This window comes from Paramormyrops kingsleyae, chromosome 23, assembly GCF_048594095.1.
Source record: "Paramormyrops kingsleyae isolate MSU_618 chromosome 23, PKINGS_0.4, whole genome shotgun sequence".
Lineage (NCBI taxonomy): Eukaryota > Metazoa > Chordata > Actinopteri > Osteoglossiformes > Mormyridae > Paramormyrops > Paramormyrops kingsleyae.
The window spans coordinates 11,143,530-11,171,031 of NC_132819.1; the positions used below are offsets into that span (position 1 = coordinate 11,143,530).

A 27,502-nucleotide genomic window follows, 5' to 3' on the forward strand; every position below is an offset into this window, starting at 1 on the left:
TCATTTGATGTGGCAAATGGATTGGAAAATGTAGCGATTTCAGGGTAGCGCTCCACCGAAACGGACGACATCTGTACAGCAGGAGCTCGTTACACAATTTTCATATTTTAACTGAATGTTTCCCAGCATTCCTGTTGTATTAACACTACTGCAAATTTCACTGATTTTACTGCCTTTTTTTTTCTTAGACAACAAATGCAGGATGTTTACGAAGGTCGCATGCCTAATGTGTCTGTACTAATAAAACAGATCTTTCCTGATTGCAATTCTGACATATCTTGAGAAGTACAAGTGAAGAAAATAATCATATAAAATCATATAATTTTTCTTTTTTAATTCGGCCAATTTGAAATGTAAACTCTCAAAAGCAGCCTTATCAAGTACTATGCTCTCCGAGTCAATTTTGTCTTCGACTGTGGAGTTGATATTGACAGCACAGTAAAAGGATATAGTTTCTGTGATTGTCATGATTTTATTTTGATCCTAATGTGATGTCCTGAATGAACCCATAATATTAAATAAACACATCAGAATGTCATTGTTATATGTTCTATGTAGTCTGTCTTAGCTGTTCTGTTTTTCACTATTGTCATCGTTCAGTCAGGTGCCATCGTATCTTTATATAAAGCGTGGGTCATTTTTGAGGTGGATGGTCATTGTTGTCTGGGTTATACGTTCAGCGGCCTCCCTATTTAAACGGATATGACTTGCAGAATCTGAACGTGCCTGATACAGCGACGGTTGTCATCTGGTGTGAGATGTGACCTCCTGCGTTTTATCATCCCTAAGTGGACGATGACACCCTGTTACGGACGACACTTCCTCCACCACGGCAGGTCAAGACGTAAGACCAGCTTCCCACCTGCGCTCTGTTTGTGCCGCGTTTGCAGTCTTAAAGGGGGCTGCACATTGATCCACGGGTCTATTCAAGCCGCCCTAATCTGATGCACTTTATTTCCCTCACCGAGTAGATTCACAAAGCATGTTACAAGTTGGAGTGTTTCTATGATTGTAAACAATGGGGGATGTTTATGAAAATAAGGTGAATGAGACTGTATGAGCAACTCATGGTAAACAAGGGCCATTTCAGGGCTCTGTGCTCTTTGCCTCTTTCATCTTTCCACTGTCTGCCTCATGGTCCCATGCATGTCTCACAGAGTTTAAACAAACACGCTTCGATCCAGCGATTAGAGTGGATGTTGTGTTTCTCGTACAGCCATGGGGTAAAAAAGTCATACTGAGACATCAGATAGTCTTATTTTGTTGTGGTTCACTTTTAGGTTCAATTTAACGGTCAAAGATTGGTTGGTGACTCATGGGAGGATGTCCTGAAACAACCCATAATGAGCCCGAGGCATTAAGAGTGACCCGGGGCTGCTCTGCTGTAGACGTCCACCGCATAGCTAGCGGAGTCAGTCCTGCTTGCCTCCCCGGCTCCCCTGCTGCTGGTCGCCTTGTCGCTGTCTCGCTCCCCTCACCTAGCGAATGGAAAAGGTGCCCCCAGCAGTGTCTGAGGAAAAAAGGACTCTCTTACTGGGACAGGGGTGGGGGTTATGCATCAGGAGTCGATATGGCAAGATGTGCAACAAGCCAGCATGAAAAACAAGCCATAAAATCACACCTCACCCCGCATGCTGTAACAATGTTAGGAAATTGCTAATTGCGTTTTCTTTTTTGAGGGAAACAGGAAAAAAACATAAGCCTTATTTAAAATAAACTCAAAATAATGCGTAGGGATTTGCCAATAAAAAGAAGGGCTTGCCATTTTCAGATGTGGTGCATATGAGGACTTTCGACGGACACAGTGTGGGGGAGGGTACTTGTCTGGTCAACGCTGTGGAGTGCTGATAGTTGGCTGATCATCTGGTAGCTAATCTCCAATGACAGACAGTTCCGTCTAGTGGCTTTGAAATCTGAAAAGGTGCTGCGATTTTTTAGCGAGAAAAAAAACCCCACACCTTGCGATGGAATAATTGTAATCATTGACTTTCATGTTACACACTGGCATTGATGTTAATTAGCAAATTATGCACTTGGGTCAAGCTAAGCAAAGCGACTCAAAGTACCCATATGGTCCAGATGTCTTTTTTTAATTGGCGGCATAACATTGTTTGTGTGCGAATGACAGTTTATGTAATCTGGAGGCCGGCTGCCATCAGTCACAACACACCGACACTTCGTTAACTTCTACAAGCTCGCACGTCAACGCAGGCCTAAACGCCAGGGCCAAATTGGGTTTTCGGCCTTGAGCCGCAGAAGGAAACTAAGTCCCTCTAAGCGGGACCCTTTGATTCAGATTCTTGATTTGCTCTCCAGTTGTTATTTGGAAAAAATAAAGATTTTATAATGATGTTTGTTTACTTGTTACGGCGCTGTGGTTTTACAGCTTTTTTAGGCAACCCTATAGCATGAAGCGAGAGTGTAGCCATTTAGTGTTTGATGTTAGACATGATGAAATCGATACACGGTGGTCGGCGTGTTTTATTTTGTACAGTTTCTCAAACTCGACGCAGCCATGTATCTGCGGGGTTAGGCTAGCTAAAGCTAATTACGAGTGTCACTCGCAGCTTTGCATTCTCGCAGTTGCTCTACTTTTACTGTTTGCCTCGCATGATGATTATTTTAAGCGATCGGCCTGCGTTGATGCTTAAGCTGGATTCATCCGTGAATCTTTTTGGCCGGAGCAGATGGTTTTTTCTGTTCCAGTGTGTCCCACTGGCTCCCAGGATTCTGCCTGGGTGGGTTAGCTGAGAGCTGCAGTGAGGCCGGTGAATTGTCAAATTGGTGCCCCTTGCTTGCTTAGCCTGTGGCTTTGCTGAGAATTCCTCCCCTAGACATGACCCCGACACTAAATCTTATAATAGCAGCTGCGTAAAAGGCCTTACTAGTCCCTTTGTAGATCCTCTCTGTTTTTCCACAGATCATTACAGGATGTGGGACTCGTGCGATCCAGACATTGTGCATTGTAGTACTCTGCGTTGCTGTTGCAGATTTGCCGGAGGCATCTGTGACAAGATGAAGCGGGGAGTAGCCGGAGCGCCGCGGAGACGAGCGTAACAAATGGACACGAGGCGGAATCATGATACGGCGGCTGCGAGGAAATGCAATCTGAGCGTCACGCCTTAATGCTGCCCGACTGGCCAGCTTTTACATTCGGGCGTGTCTGCTGGCCCTCAAGAAGGTGTCTGGTTCAGCTAAATAGACGGTTAACTGTTTTTTAGCGTCTTCTTTAAACCATTTTTTAGTGGGTGTCATGGAGTGATGTCCTCTCAGAACTCAGAGGGGGTGGGTCTGACATGGGTGGCTATTCGGGGTGGTCAGATGACCCTTTTCTGCCTTATTAATATCTATGGCACTCTCAGGCCAAGCAATTAATAATCTAGTTTCCTGTTGATCCCATTAATGGATTTTAATATGTAGTGTGGCTCAGTTGATTAGGATGCTGCACCTATGATCAGAAGATCACTGGTTCAAATCCCTGGGTCAGTAGAATTGGTCCTCGACACAACTTTCACAAATAAATGTATGTCACTTTGTATAGAAATGTCTGCAAAAATTTATGTAATTTTCAAGATGCTCAATTCAGTATTTCTTCATTCATTTTTGCTGACAGTGATTCTTTCTGAGGCATAATCCAACATCTCTTTGGTTCAAGTAAAGCCGGATGACTCAGTGATTCATCACAAGCTGAGGGTCGGTGACGCGGCTGTAAGGAATCCCGCGCGTGATTCACACTTCTGTGCGTGTGCGGTTGGGGAGAGGTGCCAGTGGCCTCCACGCGTTGGGAGAGCCAGCCAAGCATCACTGGGCTTGAACAGAGCCTCACTGTCCTGCTGATGAAAGGAGGATGGACGAGGAGCTGAGCCCGGACACGCCGAATATTCCTCTTTTTCTCGACTGAAAATTGCTTCCATAAAAAACAATTACTCTTCTGATCATTCTACACCCTTAGCCCCTGCTTATCCTCCACATAATCATGCTCATGACTGATAGATCCAAAGTACTGAAGGTGCTACAATTTACTCAGTTTTTTGTTAATGTTCCTCCCATCCTGGATGGCATTCTGCACGTTTCTGTGTGTGGTGTGTGTGTGTGTGTGGTGTGGTGTGTGTGTGGTGTGGTGTGTGTTTTTTTTTTTTCTTCTTTGCACAGGGCGGGGTGAAATTGACTGTGAATTATGCGAAATGAAATTTCCTGGAAAAGAGAGTGAACAAATTTGTATTTAATCACTGAGGTGTCATTATTCACCGGGTCCTTGGAGACAATCTGAGCAGCACAATTATCTCATCGACTGATTGTATGTGTCTATATAACGTCAGTGTCGTGGGGTTCAGCTTTACCACTCAAGGGTGGAGCTCTGCTATTATCAGTGCTGAAGTTAATTAAATAACGACACTGCAACAAACACATGAAATTATCTGCAATGGTGATGCCAATCTGTCACAGGGCACACAGTGGAGCCCAGCCTTGTGCCCTGTGATAGACTGGCGTCCCATCTGGGGTGTACCCCAGCCGTGTGCCCTGTGATAGACTGGCGTCCCATCCGGGGTGTACCCCAGCCGTGTGCCCTGTGATAGACTGGCGTCCCATCCGGGGTGTACCCCAGCCGTGTGCCCTGTGGGTAACTTCACTCACCATAAATACAGTGTATCAGTTATACCTGTTTTAAGTAAAGCTCACAAAATGTCATGCAGGAATGCGCTTGCTAATGCACCAACGCCGCTCTCCTCTGTTCCGCAGCCAGCAATGCCGCCTCCCCCATCTGCAGGGGCTGTGCCTTCTGCTCCAATGACAACGGCTGCCTGACCTGCCAGCCGCGGCTCTTCCTCTTCCTGCGCCGCGAGGGCATGCGGCAATATGGCGAGTGCCTGCACGCCTGCCCGCCGGGATTCTACGGCCTGCGTGGGCCGGACTTCAGCATCTGCTCCAGTAAGATTCCTCTGGTCGCCGGAAGGGTTGACGCGTTTTGGCTTTTCACACACACCATGGCAGATTTCAGTAGCTCTAGATCGTTTTCGCTTCCAAAAGGTATCTGGTGTGTCTGCGGAGCGCCTCGCGGCCTGCGCTCCATCGCTGACACTTGGAGAAAGGCCCTCTAATGAATTAATTGGGCTACATAGCTTTGTGTGCCCCTGTAACATGGAACAGACAAAACCTCAAGACACATTCAGTTCTACCCTCAGCATAATGTGTTCTGGTCTAAAAAACAAAAGGGAGGGGAAAAGATTTCATGCATTCTTAACAAAAAATAAAAGCGTACTCCAATTAGTAAAATGCATGGCCCCTTGTTCACTTATTAGTTTATTTTTAACATTAAATCTGGCATGAAATGATCTCCTTTATGGTCTGCAGACGGCCTGGTTCATTGGCTGCGGCTTTTCGTGTGAAATGAAAAAGTGCCGTTTCCCAGGAACAGCCAAGATTCTGACAGACGCTGAAATGAGGCCTCCTAGGGAACCAGGGTCCAGTCAACAGGACACCGGGGAGCGGGCCCCAGACCAGGGGGCCGACAGCACAGACAGGTCCAGACGGTCCATGTGAAACGGCGACCCGGGGATTCACTCTCCACCCTCCATTTGGAGGTTTCTGAAAGTCAGACAGCCCTTGAAAGCCGCAAAAGACCGGCAGTGACAAAACGGTTGCCATGGATGTAGTTTCCATACCGCGCAAAGCTAACGTATATTAGCCAGGGCTACACCAAAGCTGTTATGTCTTCACAGCTAAAAATTACACTGAGCTCTTTACTTTCCATTTTGCCAGCTTTGCCCCTTGATATCCTCCGTTTTTCAAGCAAAAACGGTGAATGGAGCCATTGTCTCAGCAAAAACCCTGCATTATCCCGCGATCGCTCTATTTTAACATAAGGACCCAGATTTGCCCCAATCCCATTAAGAGGGAATTTGAATATTCCATTCTTTTCCAGAAAAATTATATGCGCAAGTCAGTACATCCGAATGTAAATCGCTACCATTTGCGTAATAGCAGGCGATTCGAGAAACATGATCAAAATGAGAAAACGTAATTATTTTCAGGGCTGGAGATCATCCAGTAGCATTCCTGCTTTCGGTCTTGTTCGGCTGTGATTGTAAGAGCGTGATTATTTATAAACAAATTCTCTGAAAGTTTGTGCAGGCAAACAGCTGTTATATCTAAAATACAAAATGTGTTCAAAGGGAATTTTGTATGGGTGGTTCAGTAGGAAGAGATTAATTTTGTGGGTTCCTAACTTGAGAATATGACGATTCCTCATGAAAATTTCATTGCTGAGGACCCAGGGTCCAGGATTCAGGCTCCCCAGTAGCTGAAAGGCATAACGGATGTGTCCCCTCCGCTGCGGATGAAGAGCGGTACCATGGGCCAGAGCGAGGTGTCCCATTCCCCCAGGTGCTGCTTGAGGCCTGCTCATGTGGGCCGCACCGTCTGGATCCATCCCTGTCAGGATGTGACTTCACAGCCCAGTCAATAAAGACAAAAAGACCATTAAGCTGCCAACTCGTTTGCCAGTTAACTTATGAGTTAGTCCAGAGTGTGAAAATTAGATGCTAGTCCAGAGTGGGAAAATGAGATTTTATTTATGACTTTTAAAACATTCTCCTGCATCATGTGTTGATAAAGTTAATTTATAGTTAATAATAGTCAATAATGACACTATAAATAAATACGCATACAAATATACCTGCTTTATTTGCAAATATATGCAAATTATAAAGCCAAATTTTGATTATAACCACAGTTCCAAATTAGTTTACAAATAATTTTATTGTATTTATTTACTGTGCGTAATTCATTTTACAGTTTAGCATGAGAAACAATCGCTGGTAGGTACAGAATTTGAAACCACTAGCCATTTAAACTATGACATGATATTTTGAAGGTGCACCAGTTATTCCCCAAAGGCTCTTTCTGGCCATTCTTCATCTGAAAGCAAAAAAGAACAAACTCGGGGGATTCATGTAACAATATTAATGGGAGTCAGGGACCCCTAGGAAAAGTGTCGCCACCTTCGGACATCGGTACCAAAGATCATCGTCTTTGTAAACTACGGTGTTTGCATAGGACAGGCAATGTTTATGCAGCATGTGATTAGATTTTCTGAGCTCAGCTCTTTGTCTTCCTGACACTAATGGGCGCTAATGATGGGTGAAATGGGGCTCTGATACCCTGAGCAGCTTGCGGTTACCGCGGGCTGTCAGTCGCTCTCGGGTTTATGCTGATGGGACCCGGGTTAGTGAAAGGTGGGCGGACGTGACTCGCTGTCACCCATGCACAAGTTTCCAAGGCTCATTCCATCAGTCGCCATCACAGCTCTTGACTGCGGCCAAAAGAAAACTTTGTGGAGCGTCGGCACTGTTCCCCAGCTAGGGGGCGACATTACGGCTCTCCTCGCTGCAGGCGGGGGCGCAGCAAGGGGCAGGTCTGTCCACGATTGTGGGCGAATCTGAGGCCCGTGGGCCTGGAGCGGAGCCAGGGCGCCCCCTGGAGCCGCACGTCAGTCGTCAGGCTTGGCGCCCGGAACCTCCAGCAGGTGACATCAGCGACCCTTTCAGACGGCCCGGCGGGAGGGAAGCGCGGTTTCTCCCCTCTGACTTCACTGTGCTGTATGTCAGTGCTCGAGGTTAGCATTTATGTTGCACAACCCTCTGGAAGCAACTTGGTGAATTACCCCTTATTAGCGAGAGAAGCCCCTGCGGATTTCCTTGAACTGGTGTGCGCTTGCGGGTGACTCACTGTGAGAAAAAAAAGAAAGGGTGATGACGCAGGTGCTGGGGGGGGTGGGGGGGAAGTTTCCAGCGAGCATGGTGCTGGCTGCCCCGTGATGTCATTTGCTAATCGCCTGCACGGCTTGCCCGTCCAAACCGCAGCCGAGGGTGCGAGTCGCCACCGGCCCTTCACGGTTACGCGGCGATGGGGCCACTGCGGACCGCCGACATGAAAGCTGTGTGCAGCAAAGGGGGAAAAAGTGATCTTAAAGGGGGGGGGGGGATGCCAGCCAGATGCCCCCAGTCGCTGGGCAAGGCAAAGGGTCTGTTTTCCTGATGATACTCACAGAATCATATGGTTTCAGTTGCATCATGCTGCTTACATTTGCCATTCTGTAACCTAATTAATTCTTATTAGTCTGTCAGAGACATCATGAGAGAGTCCCAAAGCGGGAAAGGATGTTCCTATGCAATACAACAGGAATGATTTGCTGCTTTTTATAATCAGGTTTAAAAATGTTTCCTTTCCTACTTTTAGCTGACTGTTTTGCTGGGTGGTGCTCATATACTGCGGTATTAATCAAACCCTTACGGACGTCAGAAACGTGAGCTTAGTTAAGCTTTTTTATGTTCTTAATCCTTGAAGATAAAGCTAAGCTTCTTATTCAGAGCAAAAACTCTGGGTTTTGTTTTTTTTCTTTTCTCTTCAGATCAAATACTTTAATAAATTCACGTCGATTTGCGTTTAACGACGATCCGATGTCTTTTTCCAGCACTTAATTCTCACCCTTAAAACTTACCACACAGATTGCAGATTTTGATCGATTCCCAAACAGTATTAACATCATCATGTACGATCAGATGTATGGAGTAGAGAGATGGAAAAGCCGATGTAAAGTCTGGCTGATAAGCAGGGCCTTCTTCTTCTGCAGGGTGTCGGCTAGAGAACTGTGAGTTCTGCTTCAGCAAGGACTTCTGCACGAAGTGCAGGGCGGGGCAGTACCTGCACAGAGGCCGGTGCTTTGAGGAGTGCCCTGCAGGTTTAGCCCCTCTGGAGGACAGCATGGAGTGTGGCGGTAAGGGGAAATGTTCCTGGTTTCAGAGGTGAAAACAGGCCCTATTAACTTAGACAGCCACAAAAACTGTATCACTGAATATAGCTGTTATATTCCATAACTCATTAGAGATGGGAGCAGATTTCTGCAGACTGGAAAAAAGCAAATACATTGCCAGTTCATAAAGTGGAGTAAAACATATCCTGCCAAATGCAGACAAGTTAGCCTTGCTTCTATTACAGGTAAATTGCAGAGGCTGGATTTCAGGCCAAAGTACCAGACCACTTGTTCAGCAATAGCATTTCAGAGATTTGTATGGATTTGGAAAAGGGAGTTTTTCCTCTGTTTCGCTGGATGGAAAATTTCTGTCTGTTAGTTATCTGCCAGGTGGTGCTATGATTTTTGGTTACATTTATTTAGATTTATCTTAGTAAAAGATTAATCAAGCACCATATTAAAGACTGCTGTTAAAACTAGTCATTTAAATAAAAAATGTGACCATTTGGATATAGAATGGCTTTCTGAACAGGAAGCAATGTGTCAATAAAAAATGTTTCCCCTCCAGCAGGGTCATTATTATGTGGTGTAATGCAGGGTTCTGTTACAGGACCATTACTTTTTCTAATCTGTATGGAAATAGATTAGAACCAGTTAAACATGACACAATGCTTAAGTGATTCATGTGAAGCAACACAGACAGTAAAGTAAATACTAGCTGATCAAGAGGAAATTGACTCGGAAGTAGGATTGTATGCTCCACATTCGATTGTGGAAGTGTACTACCTGAGAAAAATGCAGATGTTTACATAGGTAGTGTCTTGTCTTCAAAAGGCAAAGAAAATGCTTTTATTGAGCTTAAAGGAAGCACTGGCACCCACAGGCTTTACGGTGCCAGAATAAGACCTCACCTACAAACTGTGTGTAATAATGGAGACAGAGGAGGCTGGACCTTTAAGTTTAGCCCACAGCCAACAACAACATCAATAAGAAATTAACAGGAAATTGTAGGGGGGGGGGGCAGTTTAAAAGAAAGCCTTTCTTTACACAAATGGATTTTTAGCTTGGAATAAGCTTCCCAATGTTGTATGGCATTTAAATACATTCCAGTTAGCATAAGAATAAAACAATATCAAAGTTTAGTCATCATAAAATGTTCTTATGTTAATAAACATCATTTATCATATGCCAGAAAATGTAAGTGTAAGTTTGTAATCAATATTATAAATTATATAAATTCTAAATTCCACTCCCTCAGTTATGATGAATAACAGCATATGCAGGAGTGGGTGGGGCTCTCAAGAACTACTGGTGCAACTACTGAAATAACACTAGGCCTAAAACAATCAAGCTTAAAATAAAATTTAACAATGTTTTTAATACTGTGCAAATAAAAGAATGATCAGAAGTACAGCAGTATCAGTTACAAAAAAAACATATTACTAAATTTACGAAATACGAAATGGATAAACCCTACATTTGTTGTTTATCCAGAAAGTAACTCACATCAAACGCTGAGCAATTGTTTCCTCGAACAATGCACACTGATGTTCAATGTATATCTGTGATATAATTGTCATATCTGGACAATTTGTTTTCTGTGAGGGCAAGAGAAAGTAAATGTGCATGTATGTGCAAGACAAAGGACCTGATAAGTAATACCTGATAAACTAGCAACTGCAAGACAGCAGGATGCAGCTCAGCGTCCTGAAGAAACCAGACTGCGTTACTCCTATTCACCAGGACAAATTCAGTAGCCAAACATCTTTTACCTTGAGGCAAGACAAATAAATTCAGAGTGACAATCTTTATTACCTTCATAGCTAGCTATGTGGCTGATGGTGCTTAAACTTATTTTTGAGATTTGCACATTTGGAAATTCACCAGAGAAGCTCCAATTGAGCAAGTCGCACCTGGCATAAGTACCTTTAACAAGAGGCCTCGTTATTTACAGATGATTTTAAGGTTTTATTCAGTGTTCATGAATGCATAAATATTGACATTCATGGAAATTAATAACAATCCATAATGTAACCGTTGACCTTTTTATTCTAAAGCTACACACTGATTGTATCTGAGAGCAGCTAATCTGCTCCTCAGTGCCTCCAGATTCCTGCTCATTACTGCCTTTAATCTGTGTAAGATTTTGATATGAATGCTGTTGTAAGTCTAGTGTAGGACTTACAGTGTCTATGACTGAATATCTAAAGCGACCAACATGCAACATGTTAGCAAAAAAGACTCTATGTCTCTGCAAGCTATTACTATTTAAGTGCCGGTAACAAAGTAAATGTAGGTTATTACAAACACGTAGCTGTTGTCTCTGAGCCCCGTGCAGTAACCTTCCCGCCCTGCTGACTCTGCCACAGATGGCTGTGAGGTTGGTCCGTGGAGCGACTGGGGCACTTGCACCCGGAGGAACAGAACCTGTGGATTCAAATGGGGCCTGGAGACCCGCACCCGGCCCATCGTCAAAAAGCCCCCCAGGGACTCGATACCCTGCCCCACCATAGCCGAGTCCCGGAGGTGCAGAATGCCCAAACGACACTGCCGAAAAGGTAAGTGTGACGCAGGATGGACCAGACTTCCAGCGTTGAGGACCTACCTGACAGAAGGAAAAGCTTAATTTGGCTACCATGCTCTGTAACAAGCCTGCTTCATTATTTAAACATTACCTAAGTTGAAAGGCACTTTTATTGTGTTTTGAATTTGTCGGATCCATCAGAATATAAAAGGAAATCTCAGTCTATTTAGTTTTGTACGTTGGAATTTAGCTAATAAAGTTTAATTTAGGTTTAATAATGATATGCTTTTAATTAATGCACTTCTTTGTTTGACATGTATGGCCGTATGTGTTTATTTGTACGTGCAGATTGAGTGTAGCGCTCCTCTTCTGTGAGTAGTCATTTAATAGGGAACGTTTCTCACAGCCCGTTTTTCATTTCTTCATGCTTCCAGTTATTTTTTTTTGCACGTGCATAAGGAATTTCACTAGTGCCCTGTTATGATTATGGCCTTACCGTATGTGTGCAGCGCTGATTTCAGTACAGTGCGCGGAAGAGCTGGGTTACATCCCAGGTGATACATCACATAACAGTATTAATGCCCCAAAACATTTAAGACCTTCTTAATCTCTGGAAATATGGCTACGTCTAGAAGTTTGACAAGTGAAAGTATTTTAAAATACTGTACTAAAACTCAGTATTCAGGTCCCACTGTTTAGCTTAACCCTTAACACCTTTAACTTCAGCTTATACTAGGGGTACGTTGTCAAAAACAGTATTAAATAGTGTGATTTCTGTATTTTTGGATATAAATAACCAGTTATCAACAGGAGGAAATACATGGCTAATATGCTTAGCCAGTTTTGCTAATGTATTAGCCCAAAAGTTTTGTCCTGTTCCACTCCTTGTGGTGGTTCCTGTTTGCAGATTCGTGGTAGCACACAGTTATCCCCACGTAACGGAGCAGACAGGTCTGTGTTGTCTCTTGAGTAGCCCTTCGATGAACAGGCACAACATTTCCCAAGGACGTCAAAGCGTTCGAGTAGCGTCGCGGGGATTCCCTGTCCCCAGGAGAGTCTTTTTCCCACAATGCAGCTGAATCGTTTCCTCCCAGTGCCCTGTTTGGTGTCTCCACTGGGAACAGGGATTCAATAAAAACCCAGACATATCACCCCTGGTCTACATTACGTCTCGAGGCCTCCGCTCTCTCCGATTATGCGGTGTGTCACGGATTCCCTGCACTCATGTTTAAACGGTTAAACGGTTTCTGGTTTTAGCAAAGTTCAGCTCTCACCCTGTTGATGCTCAGCATGCCAACGCTGAGCCGACCTCGTTTGCAAAACTATAGTCTATAAATTTTTCGTGTCAGACGCACCTTTCAGACGTCACTGACCTTACAGGACGTTTACGTGCATGTCTGTTTTGGCAGACGCCTTGGTGAAAATGCGCAAAACGATGAACGGTGATGGTCCAGCACGGAATCCGTAGGTGTGGTAATCTCATTTATGGAGTGCTAATAACATCGTAGTTGACAACCAATTAACATGGTATTTTATTTGGCAGACGCTTTTGCCTAAAGCAACGGAAATGGAAGGGCAAAGGGCACATTACAAACGTACAGCTGTCAAGCAGTCAGACAGGCATGAGAACAGCATGGCTGAACTTCCAATGAATTACCAGTTAGAAGTGTAAGTACCATAGGAGCACGAGCAACACGATATCTTCCAAAGAAAGCAAGACCCAATGAGCAGGAACCTAGATAGACTATTGTGAAGCCTAAACAAATTGCACCAGCTGAAGGACTCCTGGGGCAGCGTTCATCTGTAACTGATGGGTCTTTGCCTGGGTGAGCACTGGACGCCTTGGCCGGCCAGGCGGACATCCACCCCTGACGCTCCAGTTGTCTGAGAAAACGAGCTCATGCTTATCGGGTCCCAACGGGGGCGTGTAGCTCACTGGAAAAGTCCATCAGAAGCAGCTTTCAGATTGTACCCCAGGGTAGCAGGCTAATTAGACCTGCTTTTTGAAGACCGTGTTAGCTGAAGCTGCCATATTTACATTTTTTGTGTGGTTGAATTCCTTTCATTCATTATAAGAAAATCAATATAATATTTAATGTAAATTGTGAAGGAAGGAGGATATGGGCAAAGCCACATCTTGCCTATATTATTAAAATGAGTTATGTTTTATTTATGTTTTTTAACATTTTTGGGAGAGACACATGTACTGCAGGTTCTTTTTCCAAACACAGCTGCTCAGTTTCCATGATTCCAGATCCTATTTAATTGCAGTCATATTTTAGGGCCTTATCTGTCAGTGATTTTAACTGCAAATGCATACCAGAGTCACACTCTCTGTGTTGGTCAAATAGTAAAACTGGATGTGTTTTTTTATGGTCTACAACACCTTGGTGCTTTAGGGGTGTCGAGGGAAAGGAGGGGCTGAAATATCGCATTAGCTCTGCAGCAGGTGAAAAATGTATCCCATTCAAGCCCGGGGACAGGAAGAATGCATTACCTCCATGGGGCCAGACCGTTTATATTGTTTTATTGATCAGCTGTCTTTTTGAAAACTGTTTGAATTTGCCAGAGTATTTGTGTATATGCTGGTGCCCTGTCTTATGCCTCCAAGAACTTGAAATCTTTCTGCCTGCTTTTGAAGTATGGAGCATCATCTGTAGGCGACACGGTCATTATTGGGAGCTCCTTTGGAACAGACCATCGTTGTTTCCTGTGGGGGGTGAGAGAACAGCTCCAGACGTCTCTGGTCTAGTCACGTTGCCTTTCTGCTCGTTGGCCGTCCGACTGAGGTCATGGCTCTTCTGCCACCATGAAAATAGTGTATGAAACACTCCTCACATTGGTAGATTTTAGGTGGAGGCTCTAGCTCCGTAGCACAGTAAAACACATAGGGCTTCCGAGGGCTGCGTGAAAGGACCGACTGCTTTCTGCTGGAAAAGGTGTTTTAAAATCATATTACTTCTCTATATCAAGAGGTATTTTGGTGTCTTCTGGTCACTGCTCTTCCCTAAACCACAGTTCTTCACTGGTGCCTGTAACGACTTGTAATTGTTTATTGAAGGAATAATTCAAACCACACCACTGTCTTGTAATTGTTCCGGTGCTCCGCGTTACCCTCTGTCGTCAACATCTTCCAGGATGTCGGGGGCGTCCGTGCCAAGCTTGTGGTGAGCGGATTCCCCCCGCGAGTCGGAGCGTACCATTATGCGCTCCACGACGCGACGTTTTGGCATCTGGAGTCAGAAGGCTTCGAAGGCTGCTGCACATCCCGTGAGACTGTCAGGCTGAGTGACAGCAGGCCGGTAGATATCGCCTGGAGAGCTTCAGGACAGAAACTGTCCTGCTGGGTTCAGCAAAACGGCGAGTATAACAGCCCGCAGTGGAAGCTTCCTCTGACATCTGGTGAAGATAAAAGGGGACACGCTCTGAGCAGCAAAAACAACACAAGAAAAGCTACCAAAACAAGAAGGCAGTGATTGGCTAGATGTCCTCACTGGCTCTTATTAAAACTGTCAAGCGCTCAGACACATTCCCTGCTGGCTGTGGCACGTTTCATAGTCATGGCTTGTGACCATCACTGCAGCTCCCAGGGTCTCTATGTAGACAGGACCCCAATCCCTCTTTTTTTCTGTTACAGAATAAATGTTTTCGGTTGCTCAGGCCTGCGTCTGCTCTGAAGTCCCTTTTTTTTTTTTTGTTTGCAAAGACTACCACCCTCCCTGGACTGTGTGGCTGCAGCAGCACCTGCACACTGCGTAAGGGATCCAGTGCAACAGTATCCAATGTGGCCTGTCGTCTGCTTGCCTGCATTTGCCTGTGGCCTGTGCCGGTGTCGGAGAAATTTTCCCGAATTGTAAAATTCTGACGTTTATCGCTTGAAGCATACTCACTGTATAATTTAATTGCAAAGGCTCACATTTCAAAATTTTTCATTTTCCGATGGCCGAGGTAACAGAAGGTCATACTGCAGTTTCCAAAACATGCAAGATACTTTGTAGATATAACGATGTACTGGAGCCCCAGACAGGGTGTCCCCTGCATCAAGCCCCATGTTTCTTCGGATAGGGTCCAGACTCACTGCAACCCTGAGGTCTGGATGATGGATGTATGGGTATAAAAATTATTCATTGTTGAGAATGACATATTCTACTCTTGATTTTTGTTAGAAGAACACAAAGCAGGAAACATGATGATGTTTTTTGCAGCGCTGAGGAAGATAACAGGCCAGGAGGCCATTCATCCAGACCGGTGTTTCCTAACCCGGTCCTCAGAAACCCACAGACGGTCCACGTTTTTGCTCCCTCCCACCTCCCTGAGCAAAAACCTGTACTGTCTATGGGTCCCCAAGGACCAGATTGGGAAACACTGATCCAGACACATCCAAGCAGTACATCTGTGGTTCACGGTCCAGTAACGTGCCAACGCAGGTTCCAAAAAGGGAAGAGAAAGGAAAGTGCATGACACCTCCCAGCGCTCTCCTGATAGCGCTGGCTACCACAAGAGGTCTGGTGGAGAGGCAGCTTGGAGAGGGATGATGCTGGTGTTTGGCGCAGTGCCACAGTGCTAATACTCGACTGACTGTGAGAACAAGCCTGAGGATTTAGTGGAGACGAGAAAATCACAGGCTCAACCCTAGACGAGTAATGTCAGCGATGGCTCTTAACCGAATATGGTTGTTGGTTGTTTTGTTGTTGTAGTGCTTTTTTTTAAGAGTTAGAAAATGAGCCATTCAATTTTGGGCTGTCGGCAACACTCCCTTAAATCCCGCCTCCCTCCTTGCTTGAGAAGCATTCCTGGGAGCAGGCTCTTGATGCCTTCGAAGCTGCGGAATCCCAAGCTGACATGGAAGACGAATGGGGCTCGGACACGGCCATTAAGGTCCACCGCGAGCCCTACAGGCTAAGGGATCTGGGGGTATTGTACCCTTCAGAAGAAGCCACTTCGCCTGGTCTGCTTGGCTCGGCATGTTTGTGGCAGCATTTGGGCTGTGAAAACATGCGTAACGTCTCTATAAGCATTTCTTGGAATGTGTTGCTCTTATGAAAATTTCACTGAAAGCAAATTGACTTGAGGGACTGGATCAGCCCCCCCCCCAAGTAGAGCTTTTATTTTTCTCTATAAAATGTCTACATGAAATGATATGCTCTAATTGTTTCAGCAGAGATCTGCACTGAGTATCCTTACAAAGGAATAAATGTCACACCAGTGAACACGCATGATAAGTTTGCAGGGTGGTGATGTTTCCATCAGTTATCCTGCACAGCTACCCGAGGGCTGTGGACCTCGAAACTCAGAGGGCTGTGAGCCAGCTGATGGTCTCGTCTTGGTGGTGGGGGGGGGGGGGGGGGGGGGTGTACAATGAACATAAGGAGGATCCCATCTTCTATGGCACAGAGCTTTTTCTGTGTTTGCTTTCAACACTTACTACATCTTCTGTATGATCATCTTCTCTTCTGGGCAATGTCTGTATTTTAATTTGTATTTTTTTGTTCTGCTGCATTTTGGGAACAGAATGCAATTAAGTTCTACTTTCCACTCTGGCCACTTATAAATGGTTTTTAGTTCTAATAATAAAATGATCCATTGAAAATGAAGAATTGCCTTGTAGTTCAATGTTAATTCAATAAATAGGACCCTGGCATGTTTGTATTTACAGAGCATCGTTTTGTTTGGTTTTGTTTCAAAAATGTTTGTTTATACAGTATGGTGGTGATGTGGAGTAAGGAATTGCACATCATTAGTTATTTTTCTTACTGCTGGTTTTCCTAGTAGCTGTGGCCCTCTTAATCAGCCCCTTACTGACAGAGCTGGATGTGACGTCAACATTTTATAAGCTGACAGGCAGAGCAGAATGAAGACGAGCTGCTTTTAAGATGGCAGGGCATGTATGGGCACTTTTACAGGCTCAAGCCACAAATAACATCTGTCTAGCTGCTGCAGTATTCAATTTTTAGGATCTAAAGACACTTTAGATCAGGGGTCACCAACATGGTGCCCGCGGGCACCAGGATGCCCCCAAGGACCATATGAGTTGCCCGCGGACCTGTTCTAAAAATAGCACAACTCACCAGTGAGCAGCGTCTAAAATTTAATTTTATCCTGTTGCTATTCTTCTTTAATCACATTTGCATTTATATAGATTTGAAAATGACAATATCTAAAAAAGCATTTAAAACATGTTTATTATACACTAAGTTTAGGAGGGCTTTTCAAACTGGTAGCCCTTCGTATGGCTCAGTACCCGTGAAGTAGCTCTCAGTTTCAAAAAGGTTGGTGACCCCTGCTTTAGATCCTAAAAATCGATCTGTTAATTGCCCCCCCCCCCTTTGTTAATACTGGGCATACTGGGTGTCTTCATTGGCACATTACAAGGTGGCATGAAATGAATGTGAGTGCGGGAAGAGACAGATTAACGTGACCAGTTTTTTAAATTATCAGTCTTTTAAATTTCAAAAGAAAACATCACGTGTAGCCAGTTCAGTTCTTCGAAATGATGGAACCTTGTCGTGAGTTTTGCTGTGCACACATTTTAGCGCGTTAGACCCGTGCCGTCTTTGGCAGAAAGTCCCTGGATGGCAGCCAGCTGTCATGGTCCAAAGAGTATAAGACTCGCAGCTAGTGATGCTGTCTGCAGCTCTGTGATGTGATGGTGTCATTTAAGGGCATAGATTTGAGGGGACCTTTGAAATTGCCCCCTTCGAACCTTCTTTTGGTTTAAGTATCTAAACAAAAAGCTGACAACAGTTGCCTGCAGAGGTGGAAAGTTCAAGTCCAGAAAGTGAAAATCCAGACCAGGCTTTTGTTTCAACTAGCCAGTTGAGTATAAAGAGTCACAATCACAGAGTATTCCGTTGGTTGGTTGAACCAAAAGCTTGGTCTGGATTTGTTACTTTCTGGACCGGAACTTTCCACCTTAAGTTGCCCCTTTGGAATTTTGAGAGGGTCTCAGACTAATGTGGAACTTAATTTACTCGTTAATGCCCATCAATATTTCCATGACTATGTTAATAAACATGGCAAGATAAGCTGGAGATAGGAAGTGCAGTGCTGTGTCCCAAGGTCTCCACTTCATCTTCTGTGAAGCATCAACAGGGCCTCAGATTATTGAGCTCAGCAAGTCAGTGATGGTTTGGATGGTTAGTAGGCAAATAAATGATATTTACCGTAAACCTTCCCCTAGTGGACTTAGTTTGCCGTATGTTTACTAAGAATACGGTACTTTAGTAAGTGGTAAGCAAGAATATTTTATACTGCTTAATGTTGACACTCAAGTTTTATATACTGTATTCTAAAGCTGGAACATTAATTAACTCTTCATTTCAGTCCAGATATGAAGAGAACTTTTAAATGAGGTTAAATTAGATTAGTTCACATATCTCGCTACAGTATTACATTTCTACAAAAATATATTTTCAGGCGCTGCTTTCCCAGCCATGTTCGGGGTGGGGGGTGGGGGGCTGACTTAATGGAGCTCTGCTAGGACGAAGGCCTATTTTTAGAGCATCTCCTAATGAAATGACAGTACAGGATGCCCATTTTTCTCTAATTTGTTAATTTCAAAACTTTGCTTCCTAAGCATTATGCATCTACTGTCATTACCAACTTTGGTTTATAATTTTTATTTTTTTTTGTTGGTGAACGGTTCAGTGGGGTTGGTGCCTTTCTCAACCCTGTGTATTTGTAGAATGGAAACAGTGATTTTTATGGAAAATGAATGGACATTTGTAGGTTGTCGCTTGTACCGATTTTGCCTGGATCTGTTCTTGCAGGAGTCCGTCTTACGGTTACGTCTTATTTTTTTTAAGCTGTCAGAAAATTAGGCTTCAAAGCCAGAAACAAATCCTGCTTAATATCTGAGAACCTGTGCATGAGAAAATAATGACCCCTCTAATCCCAATATTAGCACTTTAAAGCATAATGAGCACAGTGTCTTTTTAAATCCCTTTCCATAAGCCTCTTTCTGTCGGGAAAGGCAGTGCTCTCTGGATTAATGGCGTTACGCTGAGAGGAACCACAGGGACACGCGGACTGACTGAGACTCTCCGTGTTCAAACTGTGTTAATGAAGTGTTTTACGTTGTGTCAGGGTAACGTGATATACATAAAGAGATCACTTATTTTGAGCCCTCAGACATTTAGCAGCATAGTTTTAGCGTAATTTGGCACAACCTTGCTCTTTTGTAATCATGTTAATATAATTAGTGCCAGTACCCCAGTAAAATGCTGCACTCCCAGTCAGAGTGACAGGCCCAGATAGAGTTGCTGTGAATAAGTATCATATTAATGTGTGAGGCCCCCAATGAAGACTAACCTAGTCTCTGGAAATCAGATTCTGCTAGCACCAGCAATCTTCAGCTTTGATCAGGAAAATGCTCCTCAATCTGCAGGCCCAACTGAGAACTTGGGTAAACATATCTTTATGGGGACCACTCATTAATTTCTATGGGAAAAATGCAAACACTAACTATGACAACCTTAACCCCTACACAGCCCTAACCATAACCATAAGTAACCAAGCAAAATGCAGGAGTTTTTGCATTTTTAGTTTTTTCATTGCAGTCACAGATTTTTATTACAGTAAATTGAGTTTTCCCTTATGGAGACCAGGAAACTGAGGGGAAAAAATGGGTATTCATCATGTTGTGGGGACATTGTGTCCCCATAAGGGTAAGGTATACCCACTCACACACACACACACACACAGGTTTGTACTGTAATTATATCTTTGTGGAGACTCTCCATTCATTTCTATGGCAAAAACTCTAATGAATCCCAACATGACGACCTTAACCCCTACTCAGCCCTAACCTTAACCATAAGTAACCAAACAAAATATGAGACTTTTTTTGCTTTTTGATTGCATTGACATTCACATCAAAATAACAGGTATTTATTACATTATGGAGGACATTTGGTCTTCACAATGTAACATAAACTAACCCACATGCACACATACATACATGTGTATAGGTTGTGTCATGGTAACATGCAATATACATAACCCATATATATATACTTGTGTGTGTGTGTGTGTGTGTGTAGGTTATAAATCAATGTAAAAAAGTATATACATAACATATACTGTATATATATAAATGTGTGTGTGTGTATTTCTATATCTAAAAACTAAGGTAATATCAATTGCTCTATACAAAAAAACAAATACTGTATTTCATTGTAACATAGCTTTGTTTAATTTAATATTTGTTTAATGGATTAACTTAAACTTCTGATTAGCAGATTATTTATTTCCAACAAAAATGCAAGTGCAAGCTGAATTTCAGCGCTTTCAAAAAGGCATTGAAAGGCATTTACCACATATATGCACATATAACCGCAGGTACTCAGCTGGCGGATTGACACACTGTTTAATTCCAACCGCGTGATAGAATCTAAAACTATTTGGCAAATGGCTCTAAAAACGAAAGCCTGACAACCACTGAAAGTGCACTTAATAACATGAAAGGTTTTAAGGTATTATCCATCAATAAAAAAAAACAAATACTGCACATTAGATTTTTATGTGTGCCTTTGTCTGGCAATTTTTTAAGACAAATAAACCTTTGAGGCACTAACTGAATGTTTTCATTTTAGCTTTGAATTCTGGGATTCTGTGCATTGCCCGAACCTAACCTCTTGCATTGTTTAGAACCATGGAGAAATATTATAGGTCCCTATTATCTCTAAAATCTTTGCTCATACTATGGGGAATCATTTGGGTAACAAAGTACTGCATGCAATTAAATCAAAAGAAATAATAGTGCATTAACACAATAAGTTTCCTAGCCCTGTATATATAAAAATATATATTAAAAAGATCTACTTTTATCAAAGAAGAATTTTAATCATTCATACATTTAAGGGACGTCAGCCTAAAGTAACATTCTGTCAGACAAATCTTCACCACAGGGACAGGCTACAGAGCCCTAAAATATCCATCCCGCTCCTCTGAAAAAGGGAATCAGACCAATCAGGCTTATCTGTGTTTCATTAGGCGAATGTAAGCACTCGGATGGTGATCAATCGCCAAAGCAATATAGAAGATGCCAAAGTCCAGCCCCCTTCCGACGCGCTACATCTGACAGGCTCACATTAATTTATTCATCGCTTTCTGCTTTAATAATTTCCTGACGTTTCTTTCCTGAACCACAAACCACAGACATGGGATGCTGTCTTAGACCTGAGTGATTAGACCTGATTAAGTTGCTCTCCAGGACCTCCTGCACATGTAACTTCCAACAAGATAGTATGTTTGTAGTTATGATTTGTAGATGTAATACTTTCTCTATTTACAGAACGCTGCCTTTTCTTGCACGCTACAGCTGTCGGCTGATGAATTTTAAGGCCATCAGTCAAATGCCTAATCTTGTAGAGTACTGGTTGTGATTACATTTATTCTGTAGCATCAAGAGTTGAAATTGATACGGCAATATATCGTAGAGCCCTGAGCCAAATGGAGAAATACAAAGCTACTGACTCATATTGTCCATCATTGGCAAGGAACAGCAGAACCCACGTGATACATGACTTGCTTTCTAAGTGGCCTTACTGGAAGAGAGGTACCACTCCCTGGATGGTAAACACCAGACACTCAATACTGGTATCCATCATGGAATAACTGAGAGTACATTGATTAGCACACTGCCCGCTTTTCTTAAAGCACCTCATGCCAGTCATCCTCCAGTTTGTTCGAATGATGGGAAGGTCACTGGATCAAATCCTAGGGTTGGCAGAGTGGCTTCACCATTGGGCCCTTGAACAAGGCCCTTAACCCCCAGTTGCTTCAAAGTCTGTTCCTGCTTTCTCCAAAAAATGTATGTCGCTTTGGATAAAAGCGTGTGCTAAATAAATTAAATGTAAACATACAAATGAACATTTGCGTTTGTTTACGTAAAGCATAAATGTAAGCGCCTCGTCTCGTTGTGAGTCCAAATCCACTCCCAGCCCTACGTGTATGTTCGGTCTGTCTCCATCTTCCAAAGCCTCTTGCTCACATGACATTTTTGACTGAATTGATCCAAGCATGTGTTGTGTGTGTCCTAGGTGATGGACTGATATCTCTGTGATAAGGTTGGATTCTGATCACTGTGACCATATATTAATAAGCAGTGGAAGCGAAAAAGGGGTAGACAGTGGAATAAAAATAACTGAAGACTTTTTTTCCAGTGTGAAGGACACACTGGAATGCAGCGCTTACTCAAAACACTAGGGCAGCTGTTTTGTATAATAAATTATTTATAGATGGCAGTAAGTCCTGCTTTTGCTTTGAACTTGCCGATGACCCTACTGTGTTCCTGCTTATGTAATATGGACTTATCTAATGATTTGTTGGTAGAATGAGAAAATACTTGGTAATAATTTGCATGCCTGCACAATGAGTAGTGGACAGAGAAGGTCACAGTGCTCTGCCTCAGCAGTGAGCACAGGCGTGAGTGTCGGCTTTGCGGAGGCGCTCCGTTAAGCCAGTTGCGTTTTAGCAGCGGCGATGATCAAGAGTTGGTGAGGAATGCCATCTAGCTGTAAAATTCCAGACAAAGCTGAAAACTGCTGCTCAGCCAGGGCATGGTGATGTGTAACACCCTGGAAGTTAGAATCTCCCCTCAGTGGGGGGGACACTGTCCACATCAAGAGAGTGAGTCAAGTGACTGTCATCATTCACGCTGATCCACTCCACCTTCTCCTCATTCCCTGTATGACTGGGACCTGCTGTCTGACTGTGACCCCAGACTGGGGCTCTGAGGTCTTCGCAATGTCTTTCTTGTATTTACTTCCCCAGCCAAACAGAAATTTTACACTCATTTATTTAGGAGGCTTTTGGACGTCCAGTCCGCCCTGAAAGGGGAATCCCCAAATAAATTATTCTCTGAGCTCCCTTGGTCACATGGTCCCGTTCAATAAGCCGCCCAACTTCCCTACTATAATGTGTAAAAACATACCACATGCTATTTGGAAAAATTATATAATAACTGTTATTACTGCACTTTAACTGTAAAGACATGGCTTTTCTAAAAATGAAAAAAGGATCAAGTATATCCAGTGTTAGATTAATGTAACCGGCAGTTGAACACCAGCTTTTGTGGCATACCAAATACACACTCAACAAATACATACCAAATACACACTCAACAAATACATACCAAATACACACTCAACAAATACATATCAAATACACACTCAACAAATACATACCAAATACACACTCAACAAATACATACCAAATACACACTCAACAAATACATACCAAATACACACTCAACAAATACATACCAAATACACACTCAACAAATACATATCAAATACACACTCAACAAATACATACCAAATACACACTCAACAAATACATACCAAATACACACTCAACAAATACATACCAAATACACACTCAACAAATACATACCAAATACACACACAACACTGAGGGAGCCATTTTGAAGGGCTTACATAAAACATCCGATTGGATTGAATATATCAATGAGCATTGACACTCCAAACGCAGCCTATGCTCCTATCCCACAGAGGTCTTGTTTTCTTTATTTTAACGACATTTCCTTACGATGTTTATTTCTCCAGTACTCACCCATTTAAGTCTGGAATAAGCAGTGGCAGTAGCCAGCCCTGAGTCATTGTGTAACAGTAGGCGCATCTAACAAACGGACCTTCATTCTAAGTCTGTGCTCATGTCGGACACGCAGGATATCATCCAGGAGGCCTCCATTTGCTTGATGTTACATGTGTTTGCCAGCATCTGTGTTTTTCTGAGGCGACATTGGGGTCTACATTGGGTTGAGTTCTGACTGAGGTACTGTATCTAAAATTAACAAATGACTCCACAACCCATCACTGTAGGAAGAAGAGAAAGTAAGAAGGGAAAATATTCTGTAAAAAATCAGCAGCATGTTAATACATTTTGGGGTTCTTAGCCCCTTAGAAAACTTGGCACAAACAGGTGGGGAGGCATACCTGCGGTGCCCAGCATCTCATAAATCACACTAAACAACATCATCAGAAATATGTGCAGTTTTATTTGCATGGCACTATAAAATAAGTTCAGCTGGGTTTTTCCCCTTATAGCTGTGAAATGTTGCTTTACACCATCCAGATAATACACGAGCGATGTAATTGGACGTGACGCTCCTGGCGTATGGAGAGATCTGACCGCGGTTTACACAGCTTTTCCTAATTTTCATGTGTGAAATGACACACGAGAGTGCGATGGCGCGGGCGAGCTGACCCTGAGATTGAAATGTGCCCTCAAAACGCTCTTTTTGCACAGTATTCTAGCAGATGATAATGTCAGCAACACCTCTCCAGCTGCAAGGCCTCCAGCCCTGTTATGATTTTACCATACAGAGAAGCTCCATTGTCCATTCTCTTCTCTCACTATATTTAATATCTTTCAGCAGACACAGAACACAGGGAGGCCTGTCAGTCACTCTTTCCCTCGCTGTCTTTCCGTCTCTCTCCCACTTTCATCCATTTTGAAACTGGAGTTGCTCCCCACCTATATCTCCATCAATCCTGCACCATCTGGACTTCATTAACCTCGCGCCCAAGACTTGGAAAGAGGGCAGCTCCATGTGTTCTGCGTCTTCTACGGGAAGCTTCCCAAGGAACGGGGGATGAAACGTGCGCGCGTGTGCGTGTTTTTGTGCACGCGTGTATGCCACGGGAATTTGAGAGGCATTAATTAGCGCTGGCGGGCCCTGTCTAAGCTGAGCTGATGGAGGTGGAATTGAAATTTTTGAACAACGTGACCTGAAGTGCTTGGAAATATGAGACAAATGAATTGCTTGTCCTGCGCAAGGCAGCAAAACTTAGCTATTCTTTAAAAACTTCAAAAGCTTATCGAAATTGTTGTTGTGCACGGCCTGAGAGACAATGAATGGTTCTTCATCGTGTCCCACACGTTGGCCTGTCTGCTTGTGTCACATGCACGGGTCACATGAACGCCGATCCACATAGAGGAGAAAATGAACAGATATATTTGTTATGGTACAGTGGTACAGAGTCAGGGGGTTCCCCCAGTACATGTGTGGCTTTCTTCTGGATACTCCAGTTACCTTCTCCAGTCCAAAAACATGCGGTTAGGTAAAGTGGGGTCTCTAAATTGTCCAGTCTGTGAGTGAGTACCCCTGCCATGGACTGGCATCCCATCCAGGGAGTCCATTGCCTTGTGCGCTGTGGTTCCTAGGACAGTCTCCAGGCTGACCGCGACCCTGGGGTGGATTAGTGGTTAAAGAAGATGGACAGACATAACTGTTTATTATGTGAGATATTACTTTCAGCTTGTATAGAATAAAAGATGCATGGTGACATGGCATGTAGTGGCAAGCCGAACAGCTCACTGTTCACTTTAACCAAACAGACTTGTATATCTCTGCGCCCCCTCAGGGTCAGGGAAACAACGTTCCAAACATCAGGACAGTTCCTCTACGAGGAGAGACTCAAAGAGGAAGTCACAGAAGAGTCTACGGGCCCAGGCACAGGACCAGCACAGCGCTCACCTGTCTACGGCTAGGCCACGCCCCCGTCACCGCCGATTCGCCAGCTGGGACAAGGCCGCCGCCCCTCAGTGCCAGGCTCCTCTGTCCCAGTAACCTCGCGGGCCCCGGCTGTCCATCTGTGGCGCACAAATCCGGCGGCATCGCTCTCTGTGATCTTGATTCTGAGAAGGTGAATTGCGGCGAAACAGCGCTGGCCTGATAACCCATCAGAAATGAGGACAGGAAGAAGCCTGATAAGCCCAGCACTGCGACTTAGGGGGGGAGTGCAGAATGTCATACAGGAAACCAAAGGATCGAAATGGAGCCAAGAAATGGGGGCATTTGTATAAACATATTTTTTCTGATGGAGATAGTTTCATATACAGCCCTTATGTTTATAATAATATGTACATTTGAGAATAATGTATACAGAAACCATCCATAGGCTGCAGTGTATGTTTTTTTTTTCTCAGCACTTAAAATGATTACTTCAAACTGCTTTTTGCTGTTAATGTACATTGTGGAAATTCTGTCCTTTGGCTAAGCATGGCAATTCTGTTGTGTACAAAGTGCTGAGTAGGTGCTTAAATATTCTTAAAAATGAAAAGTTTTTTCAGTACTTCCGCTGTGTTCAGAATGTATAAACATTAAAATTATAATATGCAAACACATAGCAGCCACATTTATACCATTTGTATGGTATCTGGGAATTATTTATTTTTTTTAACTGTGTTCTTTTTTTTTGAATGTTTCTAGAACATTCTTTCTTGTACAGCAACGCCTAATTTTGCTGGAACCCACACCAAGGGTGAACAGCGCATCAGTCTAATAAAGTCTGTAAAAGACCTGCTAATCTTATTTATTAAAGCCGACCTGCTAATTTCATTTGAGTATTTACAGTGCAGCGCTGAGTGTTTCCTGGTGTCGTTAATAGTAAATCAATAATGCAGTTAGGTGTGTGTAATATTAGCCAGAAAATGTGTTTGGTGTCTTGCGATTGTGCATTTCATGGGAGTCTAATGAGGTCTGGTAATTATGTATATATAAAATTAGCTAATTGGCAAACCCGGGATCCATTACTCAGCAATCATGTATAATATATCCACACGTGTTTATTCTTATATATTACAGTTTCCACTTCAAAAGTTTTTCTCTGCACATTTTTCACATAAGTTTGAACTTTTTTTGCTCGCTTAAGATTCAGAGCTCAATTTATTTATTCCCCCGAGTTGCCAAAGTTTAATGGATACCACGGCCAATTTAAGCTTGACTCATAGTAACTAGTGTCCTTTGAAAACGTGAGGCCCAAACAGCCAGCTAGTTTATGAAAGTATCACATAAATCATCTTTTTTTTTTCCAACATGCAGAACTTCTTTGAAAATTCAGCCCACAGACTAGATTTACTAAAGCATAGGCTCCTCAGCTCACGCGCACAGCTTCCCAATGGCCAAAGGTCATCACTGAAAATACTTTCCTTTTTTCTGCCCTGTGAGATTTGCCTAATTCCAGGTACCGTTTTCCTCTGTTTTAGATACAGCCGCAGGAGATAATATCACCGTGTTCTGGTAGTAAATCTTTCATGGCCGTGGGACCCTTTGTCCAGTACAAAGGAAGCCTGTTCCACGTAACAGACTCGAAAACGCATAAATCAAAATGAATCTTGCGTGCATCCTGGTGACGTGGGAGGTGTCCATCTTTTCAAAGTGCTCCCCAGTGCAAACTTGCTTTACCCATTACAGCCTC

The 27,502-nt window shown here is 43.4% G+C and overlaps 1 protein-coding gene across 1 annotated transcript in view; it reads left to right on the forward strand.

Annotated features, from left to right (window-relative positions):
- LOC111839753 (R-spondin-2-like) overlaps window positions 1–26,651 on the forward strand; it is a 38,469-nt gene extending 11,818 nt beyond the window's left edge. Inside the window, exons 3-6 of the mRNA XM_023803978.2 lie at window positions 4,741–4,929; window positions 8,633–8,776; window positions 11,122–11,310; window positions 25,667–26,651. Of these exons, the coding sequence (XP_023659746.1) occupies window positions 4,741–4,929; window positions 8,633–8,776; window positions 11,122–11,310; window positions 25,667–25,872 (728 nt within the window). The 3' untranslated portion in view covers window positions 25,873–26,651. The remainder of the gene's footprint in view (window positions 1–4,740; window positions 4,930–8,632; window positions 8,777–11,121; window positions 11,311–25,666) is intronic.
- Window positions 26,652–27,502: the final 851 nt, after the last annotated feature.